The 17,584-nt window shown below is 34.2% G+C and overlaps 1 protein-coding gene across 1 annotated transcript in view; it reads right to left on the reverse strand.

Moving 5' to 3' along the window:
- The window catches only part of LOC141348726 (ezrin-like), a 32,486-nt gene extending 15,430 nt beyond the window's left edge, over positions 1-17,056 (reverse strand). The window contains exons 1-7 of the mRNA XM_073852997.1: positions 16,911-17,056; positions 15,290-15,363; positions 8,624-8,707; positions 5,843-5,938; positions 2,797-3,071; positions 2,582-2,665; positions 588-734 (exon numbers count right to left, since the gene is read on the reverse strand). Of these exons, the coding sequence (XP_073709098.1) occupies positions 588-734; positions 2,582-2,665; positions 2,797-3,071; positions 5,843-5,938; positions 8,624-8,707; positions 15,290-15,301 (698 nt within the window). The 5' untranslated portion in view covers positions 15,302-15,363; positions 16,911-17,056. The remainder of the gene's footprint in view (positions 1-587; positions 735-2,581; positions 2,666-2,796; positions 3,072-5,842; positions 5,939-8,623; positions 8,708-15,289; positions 15,364-16,910) is intronic.
- Positions 17,057-17,584: the final 528 nt, after the last annotated feature.

Genomic DNA, 17,584 nt, shown 5'->3' on the forward strand with positions numbered 1-17,584 from the left:
ATCTTTACGTGTGTACTTGCGAAGCCTTCTCTCCGTCACATACACAATCCTTGCCCAACGTTTTCAAGGACTGCATAGCTGGAAAAACCAGTCTTTGTTGCTATGGTTAAAATAGAGGGCATTGTGGGGAAAAAGCCATTAGTCGCCACTGCACTTACGTACACACACACAGATCTCTGTTCGTGGAAAGAAGAGCACCGTATTCGAAGGACAATGTCCTCAAACCAAACTAAACCACAACACATGTCCTTGGAGTGACAAAAAATAAAAAATAAAAATAAATAAATGACAAAACACTTTTTAATAGCTTGAATTTCACAAATTAAGAGAAGATGTATGTGTAATACCAAATAGCTTGACATACCACAAAAATACCACGGTATTATGGCAACAATACAGTACATGTAGTTTACAAGTACAGTATTACTATCTAAAACCATTACTTTACAATAGTACTGACATAATGTAAAGGGAGGGAATGTAAATCGTTTTTTTTTTTTTTTTTTAAAGAGAAAAACGCACTGAAGTTGAAAAAGCAGTTTAGATGTGAATAATGTCAAATGAATGTAGGGAAAGGCTGAACTCACTTGTCGTCTTTCTCATAGATATTTAGGCCCAGGGCATCCACACCCAGCCACAGCTCTGTTCCCTTCTTGTTCTTGATGTCAAAATAGTTCACCCCATACATTTCCAGATCCTGAGCAATTTTCAGATACTCTAGCATTGCGTCCTCTCTATGAACGGAGAATAAAACAGAATAATCACATTTAGTATGTAACAGGCTGGTGGATGATCTGACCAAAATGTTTTAGCATAGTATATGTTGTTTTATAGCAATAATATATCACAATGTAGTCATAACAACTCGGGTCGTACACATATTTATATAATATACATTATATTTATAAATTACATTGTTCATGTGGTAGCTTAAATGACAAAATCCAGTAAATTAAATACTGAAGGCACTTCTTTTCAGTGTGAACTAAAACTAAAGCTTTACTAAAGCTAAATACTTTTTAGAAAATTTAAATACAACAGAAATGAAATATAAATATTAGATTTTAAAACTTAATTTAAAATGTTGTCCATATTACTAACTGTAATAAATTTTAGTTGAAGCTCTTAAATCACTACAAGTTAAATAAACATACAAAAGCATATAACATTACTAAAACTTAAATTAAAATTAAAAGGAAGACTAAAAACATAAACATTTCAAAATATTATCTGAATACTCATAGTATACACTGCTTGTCAAAAGTTTGGGATCAGCAAGATTTTTAATGTATTTTATTTTAAATGCAGTTAAAAATATAGTTTCCAATGGTCATCAAGGCTGCGTTTATTTAATTAAAAATACAGAAAAAAAGTAATATTGTGAAATATTATTATGTGAAATATTACAAATGTTCTTCTATTTTAATATTCATTAAAAGTCTAATTTATTTCTGTGATCAAAGCTGCATTTTTAGCATCATTACTCCAGTATTCAGTTTCACATTAACCTTCAGAAATCATTAGAATATACCGATTTATTACCAGTTTGCTTAATATTCTGTTGTAATATTTTGTACTTTGAATAAAAAGTTAAAAAGAACAGCATTTATTTAAAATAGAAATCTTTTCTAACAATATACACAGTCAGTACATTTTATTCTCTTTTTTGAAAGAAATTATTACTTCTATTCAGCAAGGATGTGTTAAATTCATAAAAAGTGATAGCAATGACTTTTATAAAATATTTCTATTTTGAATAAATGCTGTTTTTTGAACTTTTTATTCATTAAAGAATCCCGAAAAAAGTATCACAGGTTCCAAAAAAATATTTGGCAGCATAACCATTGCCAACATAAATAGTTATAATAATAAATCAGTATTAGAATGATTTCTGAAGCATTATATGACACTGAGGACCGGAGTAACGGCTGATAAAAAAAATTCACCTTTGCATCACATAATTTTTTTTTTATTTTTATGTATATTAAGATAGAAACCATTATTTTATATTGTAATATCATTTTGCAGTATTACTGTTTTATCTGTATTCTTGATGAGCATAAGAGACTTCTTAAAAAAATATTACAAGTCTTACAGATCCCAAATTTTTGAACGGCAGTGTATATTTAAAAATAAATAAAAAAATACTAGAATAGCCCCAAAATGTAATTTGAATATAAATCAAAATATAAAATTAGATGTAAAACAGCTGATATAGAAACACCCGCGATTGCACTTTAGTTAAATTCTATCTTAATATGGAAAGTTGAGACGTTAGCAACCATAAACAACCTACAGTTTACACTGGACTTGCCAAGTGACGTCTATAATTGCATAGTATACTGTATAACGTCAAACCACCAGGGTCTATAGACTGATATATCAAGCAAGTCAATTATTAGGCATCAGTCAACAAGTGTGCTTGACTAACCGACTGACAGAATTGTTTTCTCGTTTCCACAATCTACTGTCTATTTAAAATCTACATTTAGCATTAAGGCCCATTCACACCAAGACTGCTAGCTGTAAAAATACCGTAACTATAAAAATAACAATAACTTCTGAAAGGACTTCAACCTACTTGAGCATTCCTCGATGTTCCTCATGCCACACCTGAATCCTTTCCTCCCACTGGTCCCGTGACAACTTGTGCTGGTCTAGAACCCTGCAATCAAATAACAGAAGGGACAAAGACTGTTATTTGTTATCCAAGTGCTGATGAGCAATGATGGCAGAATCCAAATCCTATACTTCCAGGAGAACATGTTCCAATTATGCCAGTCCTGAATATCTCACCTTTGGGGCAGGAGTCGATCTGAGGTCAGGTATCCAGGTCTGTGCACTTCCTTGCTGAAATCACCAAATTTGGCCTGCACCGAATAGGAGGCCAGAAGCACAGCAGTCTCTGGAGGACAGTAGATATCGTCACTCAGAATGCCATCTTTCACTTGCATGAAGAAGAGTTTTTGAGTGATATCCTGGATCAACTCATCCGCCACATCTTCTGGGAAGAATTTGGCACGGAACTTAAACTGAAGAGGGTTCTCCTTACGCACATCCTGAGAGGAGACCTGCAAAAAAAGTGTGAAGTTTTTATACTGAGCTTTTGTGGAATACTAATATGCTTTAGTACATTTAGGCCACTTCTGAGGATATGTTTGTTGATATTTGTAAGATACACAGTTCAGGTCAAAAGTTATTTCACATAAAAGATGTTTACATATAGCCCACAAGAGAAAATAATAGTTGAATTTATAAAAATGACCCTGTTCAAAAGTTTACATCCTCTTGATTCTTAATACTGTGTTGTTACGTCAATGATCCACAACTGTTTTTTTGTTTGTTTGTTTAGTGATTGTTTTTTGAGTCTCTTGTTTGTCCTGAACAGTTAAACTGCCTGCTGTTCTTTTGAAAAGTCCTTCAGGTCCCACAAATTCTTTGATTTTTTCAATTCATGATTTTGAGATATATCTTTTCACACTGAGGACAACTGAGGGACATAAACGAAAACTTTTTGAATTTGAAGATCAGGGTAAATTTAACTTATTTAGTCTTCTGGGAAAGATGTAACTATCTTCTGTAAAACTAAATGAAGAACTTCTGGCGTACTAAATGAAAAAAATATAATATTTAGGCAAAATAAGAATAATGTACACATCTCCATTCTGTTCAAAAGTTTTCACCCCAAGCTCTTAATGTATCATTTTTCCTTTCTGGAGCATCAGTGAGTTTTTGAACTTTCTGTAATAGTTGCATATGAGTCCCTCAGTTGTCCTCAGTGTGAAAAGATGGATTTAAAAATCATACAGTCATTGTTAGAAAGGGTTCAAATACACAAAAATGCTGGAAAATCAAAGAATTTGTGGGACCTGAAGGATTTTTCTGAAGAACAGCAGGCAGTTTAGCTTTCAGGACGAACAAGGGACTCATGAACAATCACAAAACCAACAAAAAAACAGCTGTGGATCCTTTAAGTAACAACAGGGTTCAAATACATATTTGTTCCCACAAGTTATTTGCTTCCTCGTTTTAGGTAAAAAGTGAGTAAATTAATGTTTTATTTATACGCCAGTAAGTCCTTTATTCTGATTGGCTAAGCAGCATGAGTGTCAAGTAGGGATGTGCCCGAATAGCGAATCTGTATTCAGAAAAGCACGGAAAACGAATAACTGCAAAAGTGAAAGTAAAAAGCGAGTGCACATTCAAAAGCGAATTAAATGCCTCGCACATTAAAATCGGCTCCCTGATGCCCGCAAATTATATACACAGTATAATTACCTAACGATATAACTGCGAGAAAAAGCACTGTAATATATTTTTTTTCCTCCCATCTCCTATTTATTTTCTTTTAGGGGTTTTGTAGTATACGTCATTTCCTTTCCGAACAAGATATTCAGATTCGGACACATCCCTAGTGTCAAGAGTGCTCATATTCAGTAAAACTGCACTATTTGTATGTGTTCATTTAGTATGTTTGATTTGTGTAGGGCTGCACAATTTTGGAAAAAAAAAACATGTCCCTGCACTGCTACTAAACAAACTAAACATTCATTTTTAATTGTTAAACCAGCCATCTTTTACTTTAAAACTTTTCTGGTTCTCTCATGAACGGCTGTTTTGGGAAGACGGTTCATGCAGAATGCGTTCTTCCAAGATATGTTGACGTCAAACAGCGTGAGCTGTGAGCTGAGCCGCTCTGAGAGACTGAAAATATCAGATTACAAGCTGCTCAGATGTAAATGAACAAAGTGCTGTGCTTCACTCTGAAACATGCAGCACATATATTAATTTAATTGCATAACAGCCTTTGCTATTCTGCCCAAATGAAATAGAGTTGGAGCAGAGTGTTTTTTTTTTTTTTTTTTAATAACACCAATCAATCAATCACAACCAACATCATTTATTTTTTAAATGTGTGAGTTTTAGGGTTAAACAAGTGATCTTTCTCTCGTCTCTTCATTTCAAGCTCTGATCTGTGAAGTGCTTACAAGTGGAATGAAACCAAACAAGTTTCTTCTCCTGAAAATCTCCCTTTTTCTTTGACTGCTCCTAATTTATGGAGGGTTAAAATCTCAGTTATGAGCTGCATTTGCTTAAATATTTCACACCTTTTTAAAATACCAGTCCTTCTAGGACACAGTGTATTTCTGTGTGATACTAGCCAGTAATCACTTAAAAAAACTGAAACAAATATTGTGTATTCAGCAAGTCTGACTATATCCAACATATGCTTTAAGCAATTTACTGGATGTAAATGTGTCACATAATTCAAATTAGTTTTCATGATGATAAAGTTCATAATTCTTGATGGTCTATTCCTAATAATAATAATAATTGTACAGTTTATAATAAATTAAATATTAAAGTAGAAAGCAGGCCTGCAGTTGCAGTTACGCTGCTGTGCTGCTCATGCTTGCATTTTGAAAGCCTCTTATTCTAATAATTAATCAAACAATTAATAATCAACAAAGTGAAACAATAAAAAAGTCAATTTCACAAAAAGTCATTCATTTCCATGTATGAGGAAATCCGCTTTCCTTCGAAGGATACTGTATCAGTTGTATAAAGACAACAACGAGGAAACATAATTTAAATGTTCAGCCTACTGACTCGGTCACAATAGATGAAAGGCATGTATGAGTAATGTACGCTTGAGAATCTATGTCATCAAAAATGTCAAATACTTATTTAAATACATTTATGAAAACGGGGAGTACTTCCTTGAAGTACTAGACTGCAGTGAGGATAGAAAACAAAAACCCTAACAAAGATCTATTAAAACACATTCAAATAAAAAAAAAATATCTAGATTGTGGTTTTGCTAAATGTGCAATTACTGTACCTTTTTATCAAGTTTCAGCCATGTAAGGTACCCTTTGCTGTCCATATGCTGTAGTCCGAAGTACCATACTTCACGTAACCCGATGGTCTTCACCACCTGTCAGGAAAAAGTTGACACCTTTTAGCACACAATAAATAGATAAATGAATTATTGAACTGTTGCTGACTGCTTTACGACTGTTGTACACTTGATGATTTGAAATACAACAGAGCACAGGATTACTTTTTCATGAAAACAGAATAAAGGCCATATTTAAAGAATATACCACAGTAAATACTGTCATTCACACTCATTAGCTTTTGCAGGGGTGGAGGGTGATGAGCACCAGAGGCCCTGAAGGGAAAACTTTAGATTTCAATATTTCTACACGCACGTACACAATTTCCTAGAGGCTTTGAGCACCATGGTATTTATTACCGTTTTGGCAAATGTTGCAGCTCTGATGCAGTGGCCATCACTTGCTGGTCCAACCAATAATTGTTTTCTATTTTAATATCCTTTAAAATGTAATGTATAATGAAGAAAATCACTGACCCCAAACTTTTGAATCTTAGTGTACATTTATGACATACAACTAATCTGACACAAATTGGCGTAAACAGGTAAACTTAACTTAAAAGCTACTGTTAGAGACAAAACATAAGAACATCTGATCTACTACTGATGTAGTGTCACACATTCAGTATGCATCACCCCCGAATGAATGAATAAATGAATAAACAAATAACAGGATATGTGCCACATTGAAATTTTTGAAACACAAAACTACACTGCAGGAAATGTTAGGTGCAAATATACTAATAGATTTAATTTTCACAGATGCTTTCATTTCTCAAATGCTCAGGGTCCAGTGTTTCTTCCAGTTTAGGGTTTTTTTCTTCTCTATTCCACCAACGCAAATATTTTTTCCGGATTTTGTTTGTGATTGGCAGCAAAGAATTAATATAAGTCATAATTAATATAAGAAATAAGTCAATGACACGACAGATAATAATTTTCCAAGTGCGATTCCGTTTATGAAGCACACATCCAAACTCGCTTTTAAATTATAGTCTTCCTGAAAATGTACGTCCTGTTGGTTATAAAATGAGCTTGTCAGTCTAGTAACCGAAGTCTAGTAAGAAATCCAAACAGGACTGACAACAGTATTTTTCTTTACCTGTGTGAACACAGCTAAAGGACACTTTAGTTAGGGGACAAATTATGATAGAAATCTAAATAGAAACCAACTCATGACAAATGTTTTGATAAGCAATATTTTTTTCCTTCAACCAGTTAGATCTTCTATTGCACTTGGATTGCTTTTCATAACCATTTACAATCATACCATATCCCAGAAAAAATAAAATAAAAATCCAAACAAGCTGGTGACAAGGACGCAACAGAAATGCGCAACTATAAACCAGCTCAACAGGTTCTAAGCATCTCTAAGCTCAGTGTCAGAGTTATTTGAGAAAGTGTATATAACCCAAGTAGAGAAATATTTAAACTTAACTTTTACAATAGAGGAATAAGAGGAAATACAAGAGTCATCTAAACCCGGGTCATGGCACCAATTTCCAAGACTAAAGTTAGGTAAAATCACCTTTAGTTAAATTAAACACCCTGCTCAGATATATTACATAATTATCCATAATGCTCTGGACGTTAAGAACCATAATTTTCTGTAAAAGCATGAAACTCATGTCTTTTTTTTTTTTTGTATGCGACTTGTATGCCAGCATGGACAGTTGGACTACCGGAGGCTCCAGTGAAAACCTCTCATGTATGTTGTGTGCCATCCACAGTTCATGACTGGCTCTTTAAGAGCACTTACTCTGAAGTGGAGACCATTTCAGCTGTGGGTTCTGCTCCGAATGGGAAAACTAGAGTGTGATGAGAAAGGGACGGCCCTTATTCACTGTTTCCACAGTCGTGGCAGTCAATAAGCACATCGGTGTAATGGTCAATGAGTCATGCGTCAAGGGATATGCTCTTTTAAAGAAGAAAAACTCATGCTGTGAGGTTTTCGTGGTGTTCTGGCCTTCTATTTGCAGGGGATTATCCCAAGTCACCAAGCCGGTAATTAAATTAGGTCACAGGCATTGGTGCTACTGACGGATGCCCAGTGAAGTCGGAGTTTGTTCTGTGACGTCCTTAACTGGTTGTTGCTATGATTTTAAATAAATAGTATTTATTTATATACATTTATGCATTTCTGAAATTATAAATCATTTCAAATACTACTTATTTAAAAATTATTTTAAAACTTTGATATATTTCACATTCTAATAATCTGATATATAAGATTATATCTATACAGTTTCCCTCCTGCTCTATTTTGTGCTTAACCAATATACCATCAGTCCTGTTTTTGTTTAAGCAAAAGTATTTGACTAAAAAAAACGAATGTAAATTTCTCTTTTGTAGTCTCGATTTACCTTTTAAAATTTCTCTGAATAACTGTTTACAGTCTTTTTCAACCCTGCTTTACCCGAGTGACATGAATTTGTTTAAGATCAAGGAATTGTGGGAAGAGAATGAGAAGTTGTCATTGAGGGATTAAAATGATTGATTGCAAATGATTGAAAGGATTGTCTGTTACACAACCGGAACTTCTAAAAACTGAGTCAAACCAACTCCAAGTTTTGATTTCTTTGATCTCTTTTTCTTCTATGGAAAATGAAAACAAAGTTTAAGCGAATACTGTGAAAACTCCTTGGAACCACTAGATAGCTTCTTTTAGTATTCATGCACGAGACCCTAGTCAGTGCTTGTTCATCTATTGGTTTAGTTGCAGACCTGGTCAAATAGCTGCTTGCCAGTTGTGCTGGGCTGAACGGCAAACTCCAGCTCTGCGTCCATCGTCGTGACGCGAACATTTACCTAAAGAGAGAGAGAGAGAGATAGAGATAGAGATAGAGAGAGAGAGAGAGAGAGAGAGAGAGAGAGAGAGAAAATACATTAGCAACCACTGTTGACATTTGTGTTGTCAAATCAGCTGAGAAGAAAAAGGTCATCTATTACTAAATGGTTATAACTTTATATTTTACGGTTTTCATTTTATAGAAGCAAGTACAGAGGTAAAGGTAATAAAAAAACTGCACTGAAAAGACAATCACAAGCAAAAAAAAAAAAGAAGTAGTAACAATCGATGTTGACAACTTTAGTCTGATTGTGTAACAAGCTGATGACCCAGACTATGGTTCTTCAAGCAGACATGGCTTAAAAGAAACTGGGAAAACGACAGGAGTGGCTTCACAGAACAATGCGACTCAGCAACTATTTGTAAAGGGGAAATGCCAATCTATTCTACCATTAATGTTTGACAGGACTAAGTCAACCAGAAAAAGCCTGAAACTGCTCTACAATCAAATTTGCACCATTTTATGGGACAACAGAGTCATTTGAAGCAATTTCCCAAGAAACATGAAACGGAGGCGTTTTCTTGCTATGAACAGACAACAGACTCACAGGATCAAGCAACAAGGAATCATTTGTGAGAGCCAATTTAAAAAAGAAAGACAAGAATTAACATTGTTGGGATTGTACATCTGATTCAGTGATCCATATTCATGTGATTACCATGAGAACTGTTAGTGAAGAGACTACTGGTGGAGAATCACAGACACACCATACTGGGTGTGAGCAAGAAATAACCATTTCTAATTATGTAACTGCTTTAAAACAAATGCTCCACTATGAAATTGCATAACTATGTAAACAGAAACTCACACAAGCATACAGATTCCACCCTTTCCACTAATACAAAAAACGAAGGAATAGTTCATATCAGAATGACAATTCGGTCATCATTTACTCACACTCACATTGCTTCAAACATTGTGTGACTTTCTTTCTTCCATGGAACACAAAAGGGGGGATTTTAAAGAATGTTACTTGTTTGATTGTCTTTTTCCAAACAAAATAGTCATACAGTCATACAGACTGGTTATGGCAATTTAATAGTAATTAAAGCTTCAAAGCTTCAAAAAATCCATGAAAAACACCAGAATTTACTTTCTTCCATGAAATATAAAAGGGGAAGAGAAGTCATATGGTGAACTTGGTGTATTATTATTTAAAAAACAAAAAAAGTCATTCAAACGACAGTAATTGCTGTAATAATGTATATAATATACAAAAAGTTACATTTATTTCACTTCAGCTAGTTGCCAAGTCAATGTTTCTTCTTTTAAAAGTACTAAAAAAAAAAAAAACTTAAACCAAATAAGCAAAAATGAAAATAAATAAATATAATAATAAAAATTATGAAAGCACACAACAATTACTAAAACTTAAAACAAAATTACCGCATTGAAATTATAAAGTTCTATCTGTCAAATTTGAGTTATTTACATACTTATTTACATTATGTGATGTTTCTTTTGTAATTTGTGTATATTTTTGGCCTTTTTTTAGAAAACAAAAAGGTTTTACCTACAGAAGTCTATGGAATGCAAAAAATTTGAAGCTCAATATCTCAGAAGTGCTTAGAATGCAGACAGAACCTTATAATTCCAATGCGGTGAAATATAACAATTTTATTTCATTTAAAATATGAACCAAAACTATAATAGTATATCAATGATAGTAAAATAACACTGGTTCAATATTCAATATTTTGATTCTTCTTGCAACAGTAACTGTCTGGTTGAAATTACAGTTTCTGTGTGTATAAAAAAATAAAAAATTAACATTGTAAGCCATTTCACAGCAAATACCGTACATATTGAGATAATAATACCAAATACAGTGGGGCCATTTCCCAAAACTTCCACAGACACTCAATACACCCAACTGTCACCAGAACAGCTAAATAAAAAAAATTTAGCATGGTATCACTCTGGTACTTCTGGACATATGCTATGGAAGCACTACTTCTGTTCTAACTTTGATCAATTGCTTTTTTGGTATCATTCTCCAGTTGCTTTGGATTAAAGCATGTGCTAAATGAGTAAATGTACACTATATTTCAAGACTATATCGATATCGATTATATAACTTGCTCACCCAGTCATACTCAACATAAAACTTTATAGAGAAAGCCTATAAACAGTTCTAGTGAATAATCAACACCTTACAAGCATTATTATATGGAAAGAACTTTCTGTACGAAGCTTAAAGAGTCTGCTGGGACCTTTCCCGAAAACAGCACTGTAACAGTAAACACACAATCACACAGAAATCCATTGTTGGTGTTAGTTACTAAATAAACAAATACACACAAATAATTAACACTAAATAACTTAATATAGATGAAGAATCATAGGCCCACTGTGTACATTTGAAATCTAGTGGCGAAGAGTCCAGCCTAAAGACTGGCATCCAACTCTCCAAAGAGGGGGAGACTAGGGGTATCCATTTACCCAGCAAAACAAAGGGTCTCTTTCAGAAACATCCTCTCAGTGGTCTACCTCCTGCATCAGGCTGCATTTTAATAGAGTCTCAGTATTTCTCTGCATTGCTCTCAAAAAGGTTTTAGCTGACCGACAAACTTTTTTTTGGCTGCAATATACTGGCAAAATCAAGCACAGTCACCAGTGCTCAGGTTCCAATTACCATCATCAGGCAACAGACATCATCAGACCAAATAATCTACGTTACAAGGCAATTAAAATTCTGACTGACTACTAAAAGATCACAGACAAATCACAGACGCACGCATTTACTGTTAAACAACATACAAAGTCAGCTAGTGAATTAGAGATTTTTACAGTTCTTCTAAGGATGATTCTTTGCTAAATCTACTAAGCATCGACTTTATTTTTAAGGATCTATTGAATTATACAGTAGCTGGGCCAAAACAACAGCAAAGAAACCATCTAAATATTCAAAACCTATATTTACCATTTGCAAATGTTGCAACCAAGGCTTATTGGAAAGGAAAAAAAAACGCTGTTGGCGACATTTCTGTAAAATTATATTTTGTTGCTTCACAATGATAAAAGAGTGAGTGATAAAAGAGTCTTGTCAGAAAACTGAAAAAAGTCAATATGGCAATGTTTTATTTTGGTTGTTGTATGTATCACAGCAGTTTGGAACTGAAATTAAATGCTCTATTGCACAAATTATGTACGACTTACACTGAATCCTAAAACGCTAAACCTATCTGATAGTGTTAACAAAAGCGAATGTGACAGAAAAGCATATTTGCCGAAGCAACCATGCCATTTTAGCTTGCTTCTACAAGTATTGAGCTTTTTTATCAGGACTTGCGATTCCCTGGCACATCGCAAAGCAATCCAATAGAGTTGCGAAACGATTAGTCGCGATTAATCGATTCAAAATAAGTTTCTGTTGGCATACTATATATGTGTGCACTGTGTATATTTATTATGTACACATGTATAAATACATACATTTACATATTGTAAATATTTGTACGTGTTGTATGTATTTGCACGTAAACACTTGTATATAATTTATAAATATAAAATATATTTTCCCTAATATATACGCATGTATGTGTGTGTATTTATATATACATAGTAGTAGGGCTGTGCAATTAATCGCAATCGCAAAAAAATCGCGATTTAAGCACATGCGATTTCTAAACCGCACAAGGCTGCGATTTTATCTATCCCCCCAACAGCACCCCCGCCCCCCTTGAACGTCAAGTCCATTTTATTTTCGATATAGCGCCAGATCACAATAGAAGTCATTTAAGGTTATCTTTCCTATAGAACAGGTCTATACATAGTTCTTTTATTAAACATACTAAATTGCCTTATGTTATTTATCTTATTTACACTAAGGCATGTCATTTCTGTCTCTTCATGGTCGCGTGATTACAATGTCTCCTCCAAGAAAACACGGACTGGATCGCGGACTCCATTCATAAAAACCCAATTTACTATAGCGCGGAATGCCACGTAATTCGTCGATTTTTGGATTAATAAATCAAAAGTTGGTCTGTCACTTAATTCAAATCGCGATATGGACTAGTGTCTGTGAAAACTGAAATGCAAAAAGACCGTTTTAATATGAATCCTGCATGTTCCGTTTGCTTCTGTATGTATGAATGGTAGAGACGCGTTTTATTTCTTTACTACATGCAGACTGAAGCACGCGTGACGCTCCCGCTAATTTTTGGCACTTGCATCTCACATGAACAGATAAACTCAATCGCCAAATCGCTGCTGTGAGTTTCACTTTTACCGTTTCATTTGAGAAAACTAGCATCAGATACACATAGAAACTTCACTGCAACCTGTCAAAATAAAAGTACGGTTTAACATGTAACAGAACAATATTAGTCTTGTATTACTTTTGTACAGTATAATGTAGGTGTTTATATATTCCTATTTAAATAATTTACATAAAACAATATATATGATAAAAAAAAATATTACAACAAGATTAACCACTTAATTATTATTTAAACGTTTTAAACTGACTATAATTTTTCTTCCACGCATTGATTTTAACAGTAAATTTCTGTTTGTTTGACAAAAATTAAAAGGGTTTATTTTTCATTTGATTAAAAATAAATAAATGTTTATGCTTTTTCATTATCAGAAAAATTAAAACATAAGAATTTCTAAAAAAAAAAAAAAAAAAAATTTTTAGAACCCGCAAAATGTTAAAGTTTAGAGTTTTGGACTTATTTTTCCACTGAAATGAATCTATTCGTTATTGCACAAAGTAGGCTAAAGTACCGGGAAAAAAGTAAAATGGCTTATTTATTTTATGTTGTCTGTTTTAAAGACAATTTTACTACTGTTTTGTTTATTAAACTTAATACTATGTTATTTCATGGTGAAATGTTTTGTTATGCACTTCTTGTGCACTGAATACATTTAGAATGTATGTATGTAGCTTGTTTGAAAAAGCAAAAAAAAAAAAAAAATCGCAAATAAAATCGCAATCGCAATATTCGTTCAAAAAATCGCAATATGATTATTTTGTCCATATTGCACAGCCCTACATAGTAGATATACACAGTACACACACATACAGTATCCAAACATAACCTATTATTTAAAATCAATTAATCGCGATTTATCGTTTTGCAGCTCTACAGTGTAGTACCAGGTGAGGTAACAAGCAAGTTTACTTAAAGCCATACATATGAAACTGGTTATATGGTGCAAAAACCAACATGTATTAGTTTACAAATCATGCACTATGGCAAAAGTGTTCTGATAATCTGCCAATGTAATCATAATGTGTTTGAAGGGTTCTTTTTTAATGTTGTTTTCAGCTGAAAACTGCAGTGAATTGTATGTATTGTTACATTTTTGGGATTTTTGCTAAACAAGTAGTTGAAATGCTGCCTTGATGACATGCACTATAAAAATAGGGAACAAAAATGTACTTCTGCTTTAGTGTTGCATGTCTTGAGTTACTGAATTCATTTCTGCTAAGAACTGCCTTTTTCCTAACGTTCCAATTTGGATGGTACTGTTAGGCTTTCATTGAGCTGGTTTGAGCTAAAGCCCGAGAGCACATGAGGATTGATTACAGCACAATGAGCTTTTGTGCTACATCACCAAAGGGCGTAACAGGCATTGTCTAGTTATCAATTATTCAGCAGAACAAACGATAACAAAGATTTGAGAGGAAACACCCTCAGCTGCTGAAAGTGCTGATTATAGGCACACCTGAAACTATGAAACAGGATGAAAAATAGTAAGAAAACAGAAACCTATAAATCATATTATTTTTAAACAGTGTACAGCTTCAAAAATGTTAACCCTAAACAATATATCATATCATATCAGATGCTTTTTACTAACCAATCTACATTTAAAAGCATCTAAATGACTGAAAAATCTTTGAAATATAATCTCAAACCTAGTTTCATCCAAACTGACCATGGCAGCAAGAACAAGCCTCTGCTTTCAGCATTTCAGTAGGCAGTGCTGAGCGCCAAGGATGAATGAGAAGCTTTGAGGAAAGCAACATGATGTCATTTCCTCTGTTCTCTTCCTGACAACCCTGTTACCATCTTAAACAAACTGAAAACACATGCTTCAGGCTGCACTTGCTGTTTTAAGAGTGTTTATAAGCAAACACAGAAAACATTCAATACTGTGTTTGTTCCAAACAAACACATTTTAACTACATAAAGTCAAACATTCTTACTACTACTATAATTTTGTAAACCAGACAAAACAGGTGTAAACAAGAGCCAAACCTTATAAACTCCGCCTTGAAACAAATAAATGTGCCTATAAGAAGTAACTTAATGGGAACTGATTTGGCTAACAAACATGAAAATGTTTATAGACAACTTTTCTAAAGATGTAACAATTAAGAACCAGACTTTCATTCTATGTCAAGTTAAAATATAAAGTCACGATACAAAAAAAAAAAAAAAAAAGATTTATCAGACTAGCCCTCCAGAATATTTCAAAACACTGAAGAGAAGTTAAAACACGCTAAACACTCATACTTAACTTCCTATACAAATAACTGGTAAACATTTTAACAATAATAGAATGAAACTCAGTGAATACTTACAGGTTTAGGCATTTTGAATCCTGTTGAGGATCTCTTCTGTCAACGAATATTGTGTATTTCCACGGAGCCTCCCTCTGAAGCAGAAAGAGGAGAAACGCGTTTGAGCAGTGCTAGTGAGAATGACTCACAAACAGTCTGTCTGTCATTTTAAAGATCGGTGAGAATAAAATCTGACGCACTCCATGTGAATCACGATAAAAAACTGGAACTCAAAGATTGTGACAGCCTCACCACCGCCTTTCAATTTAAAGTCCCCACCCCATTCTACAAATATTTGCTCCAGTCTCTGTTTCCCAAAGACCGAGCCTTGATAGGGAATGAAGTCAAATATTCGGTTATTAAATGTAGCGGTAACTGAATCATGCGAGATATGGAAGATATTTACATAAAACTAAGTGTGGGTATGTAGCTTTTATGAGAAGACATAAAAGAACATGCAGTTTTGGACATTTATGATAGTTTAGATATGTCTGTATTATGAGAGCAAATATGGAGTCAGAAGTTATGTCATCTTTAGGGATGGGACAGCTTTTACACTCCTACTAACAAATAAAAAAGAAAGACAGCTGAGGGCAACAACAAAGAAAATTTGATCTCTAGGCTAAATTATTATGTTTTATTTAAATTCTATTTCAACAAATCAGAAATAAACTGCATTACATATTTAATGACCTTTCATTAAACACATATCAATTAAAACACAGAACAAAATACGTCCATTTCATTCAGTCGTGATTATAAAATACCACAAATATAATACGGCATGTATCTTCGCGTAATTATATTAACAACCAGTCAGTAACTAATTATTGTAATCGTATGAGCCTATAGGCTAGCCTATAATATAGCACAATTTAACAGCTGTGGTATATGATGAGTCGTAAGTGAGTCAGTACTTTAGTATTGATGTGATGTGCATGGTTTTGATGTACTAAAAAGATCCGGTTCGTCATTTATTCGGCATTCATTTCACGGCAAGCGCTGTTTTTATTGATTCACTATAAGAACCCATTGTGTTTTTGATTCATTAAAAAGAACCGACTCATTTGAATCACTCACTTAGGAGCTGGATTACATTTATCAGTCAGGCTGTAGGTGTGTTTTGGATTCACTAAACGTTACTGGCTCATAAGAGTCATTTGTTCGGGATTCGAACTACAATGCCGCGTTTCGCTGAAGCCTGGCGTTGTGAAACACTGTCAAGAGTATTTCTAGGTTGATTCATTCGCACCGGCAGAAGAACGCACGTCTGAAGCTTTAACCGATGTTCATATTTTTACTAAATGAAACTGAAAACCGTTCTCAGTTCCCATGCGTAGTCACTCACTATCTAAACACAAATTTGCATAGAGCTTTTTTTGTCCACCTGGTAACGTTAGTCATACCTAGCTATAAAAATGGGAAGCTTGTCTTTTTTTCCTTTTCATGTTTGTAAAACGCCCCATCTGGACAGTAGCCTAAGATACAGGCTATCCCACTGCGATAATCAGAGCAACACCTGTTGGTAGAGATTTCGCTTTGAACTGGGCGGCGTCAGTACAAAGAGAAACGCGTGAATGAAATATAGCCGATAGGGTTGTGGTCTTTGACCCAAGCGATAATCGATCGGAGGAAATCTTACCAGAGCCGGTGAGTCAATTCAGTCCAGCTTCGGCCGAAAATTCCCCTCCCTCCGAGGAAATGAGCACAGAGTCCGGCTGTGAGAATATGGCTGACGGCGCGCTCACCTTTGTGCGCTCAGCTGAATGACAGCGGCTCCAGTTCCTGTTTCAGACACGCTGAGGCGCGACGCCCACAACGGCGGATACGATCAATAACGCGCCCAGCTCAAGTGGCTTCAAAGCCTTTCACTGCATGTAAGCTGAATGACATAAGTTTACTTGGAAAAAATGAATGCAAAGACGGAATATATATATAATATATATATATATATATATATATATATATATATATATATAATATATATATATATATATAAATAGGAGCCGGTTTTTTGCAAACGGACGTGCACCATTCAGAAATAGGCTATTATTAAGTGAGTAATAAACTGGCAGGGTTTAAGTATGATAGTGTGCTTTTGTTGTAGCCTAGTTGGTTATAGACTTAGGTGCACGCTGTGAACTGGTGCAAACTGCTGTCCCACAACCAAAAAAAACTAATTTAAAAAGCATTTAAGTAGCTATTCAAATATTAGATGTTTACCAATATCTTTTTATTAAATACTGAAAACCACAAAAACTGTTTAATTATGGAAAAAACGGTTTTCGGTAGTGACATTCTTTAAAACGCCTATCT

This window comes from Garra rufa, chromosome 13, assembly GCF_049309525.1.
Source record: "Garra rufa chromosome 13, GarRuf1.0, whole genome shotgun sequence".
Taxonomy (NCBI): Eukaryota; Metazoa; Chordata; class Actinopteri; order Cypriniformes; family Cyprinidae; genus Garra; species Garra rufa.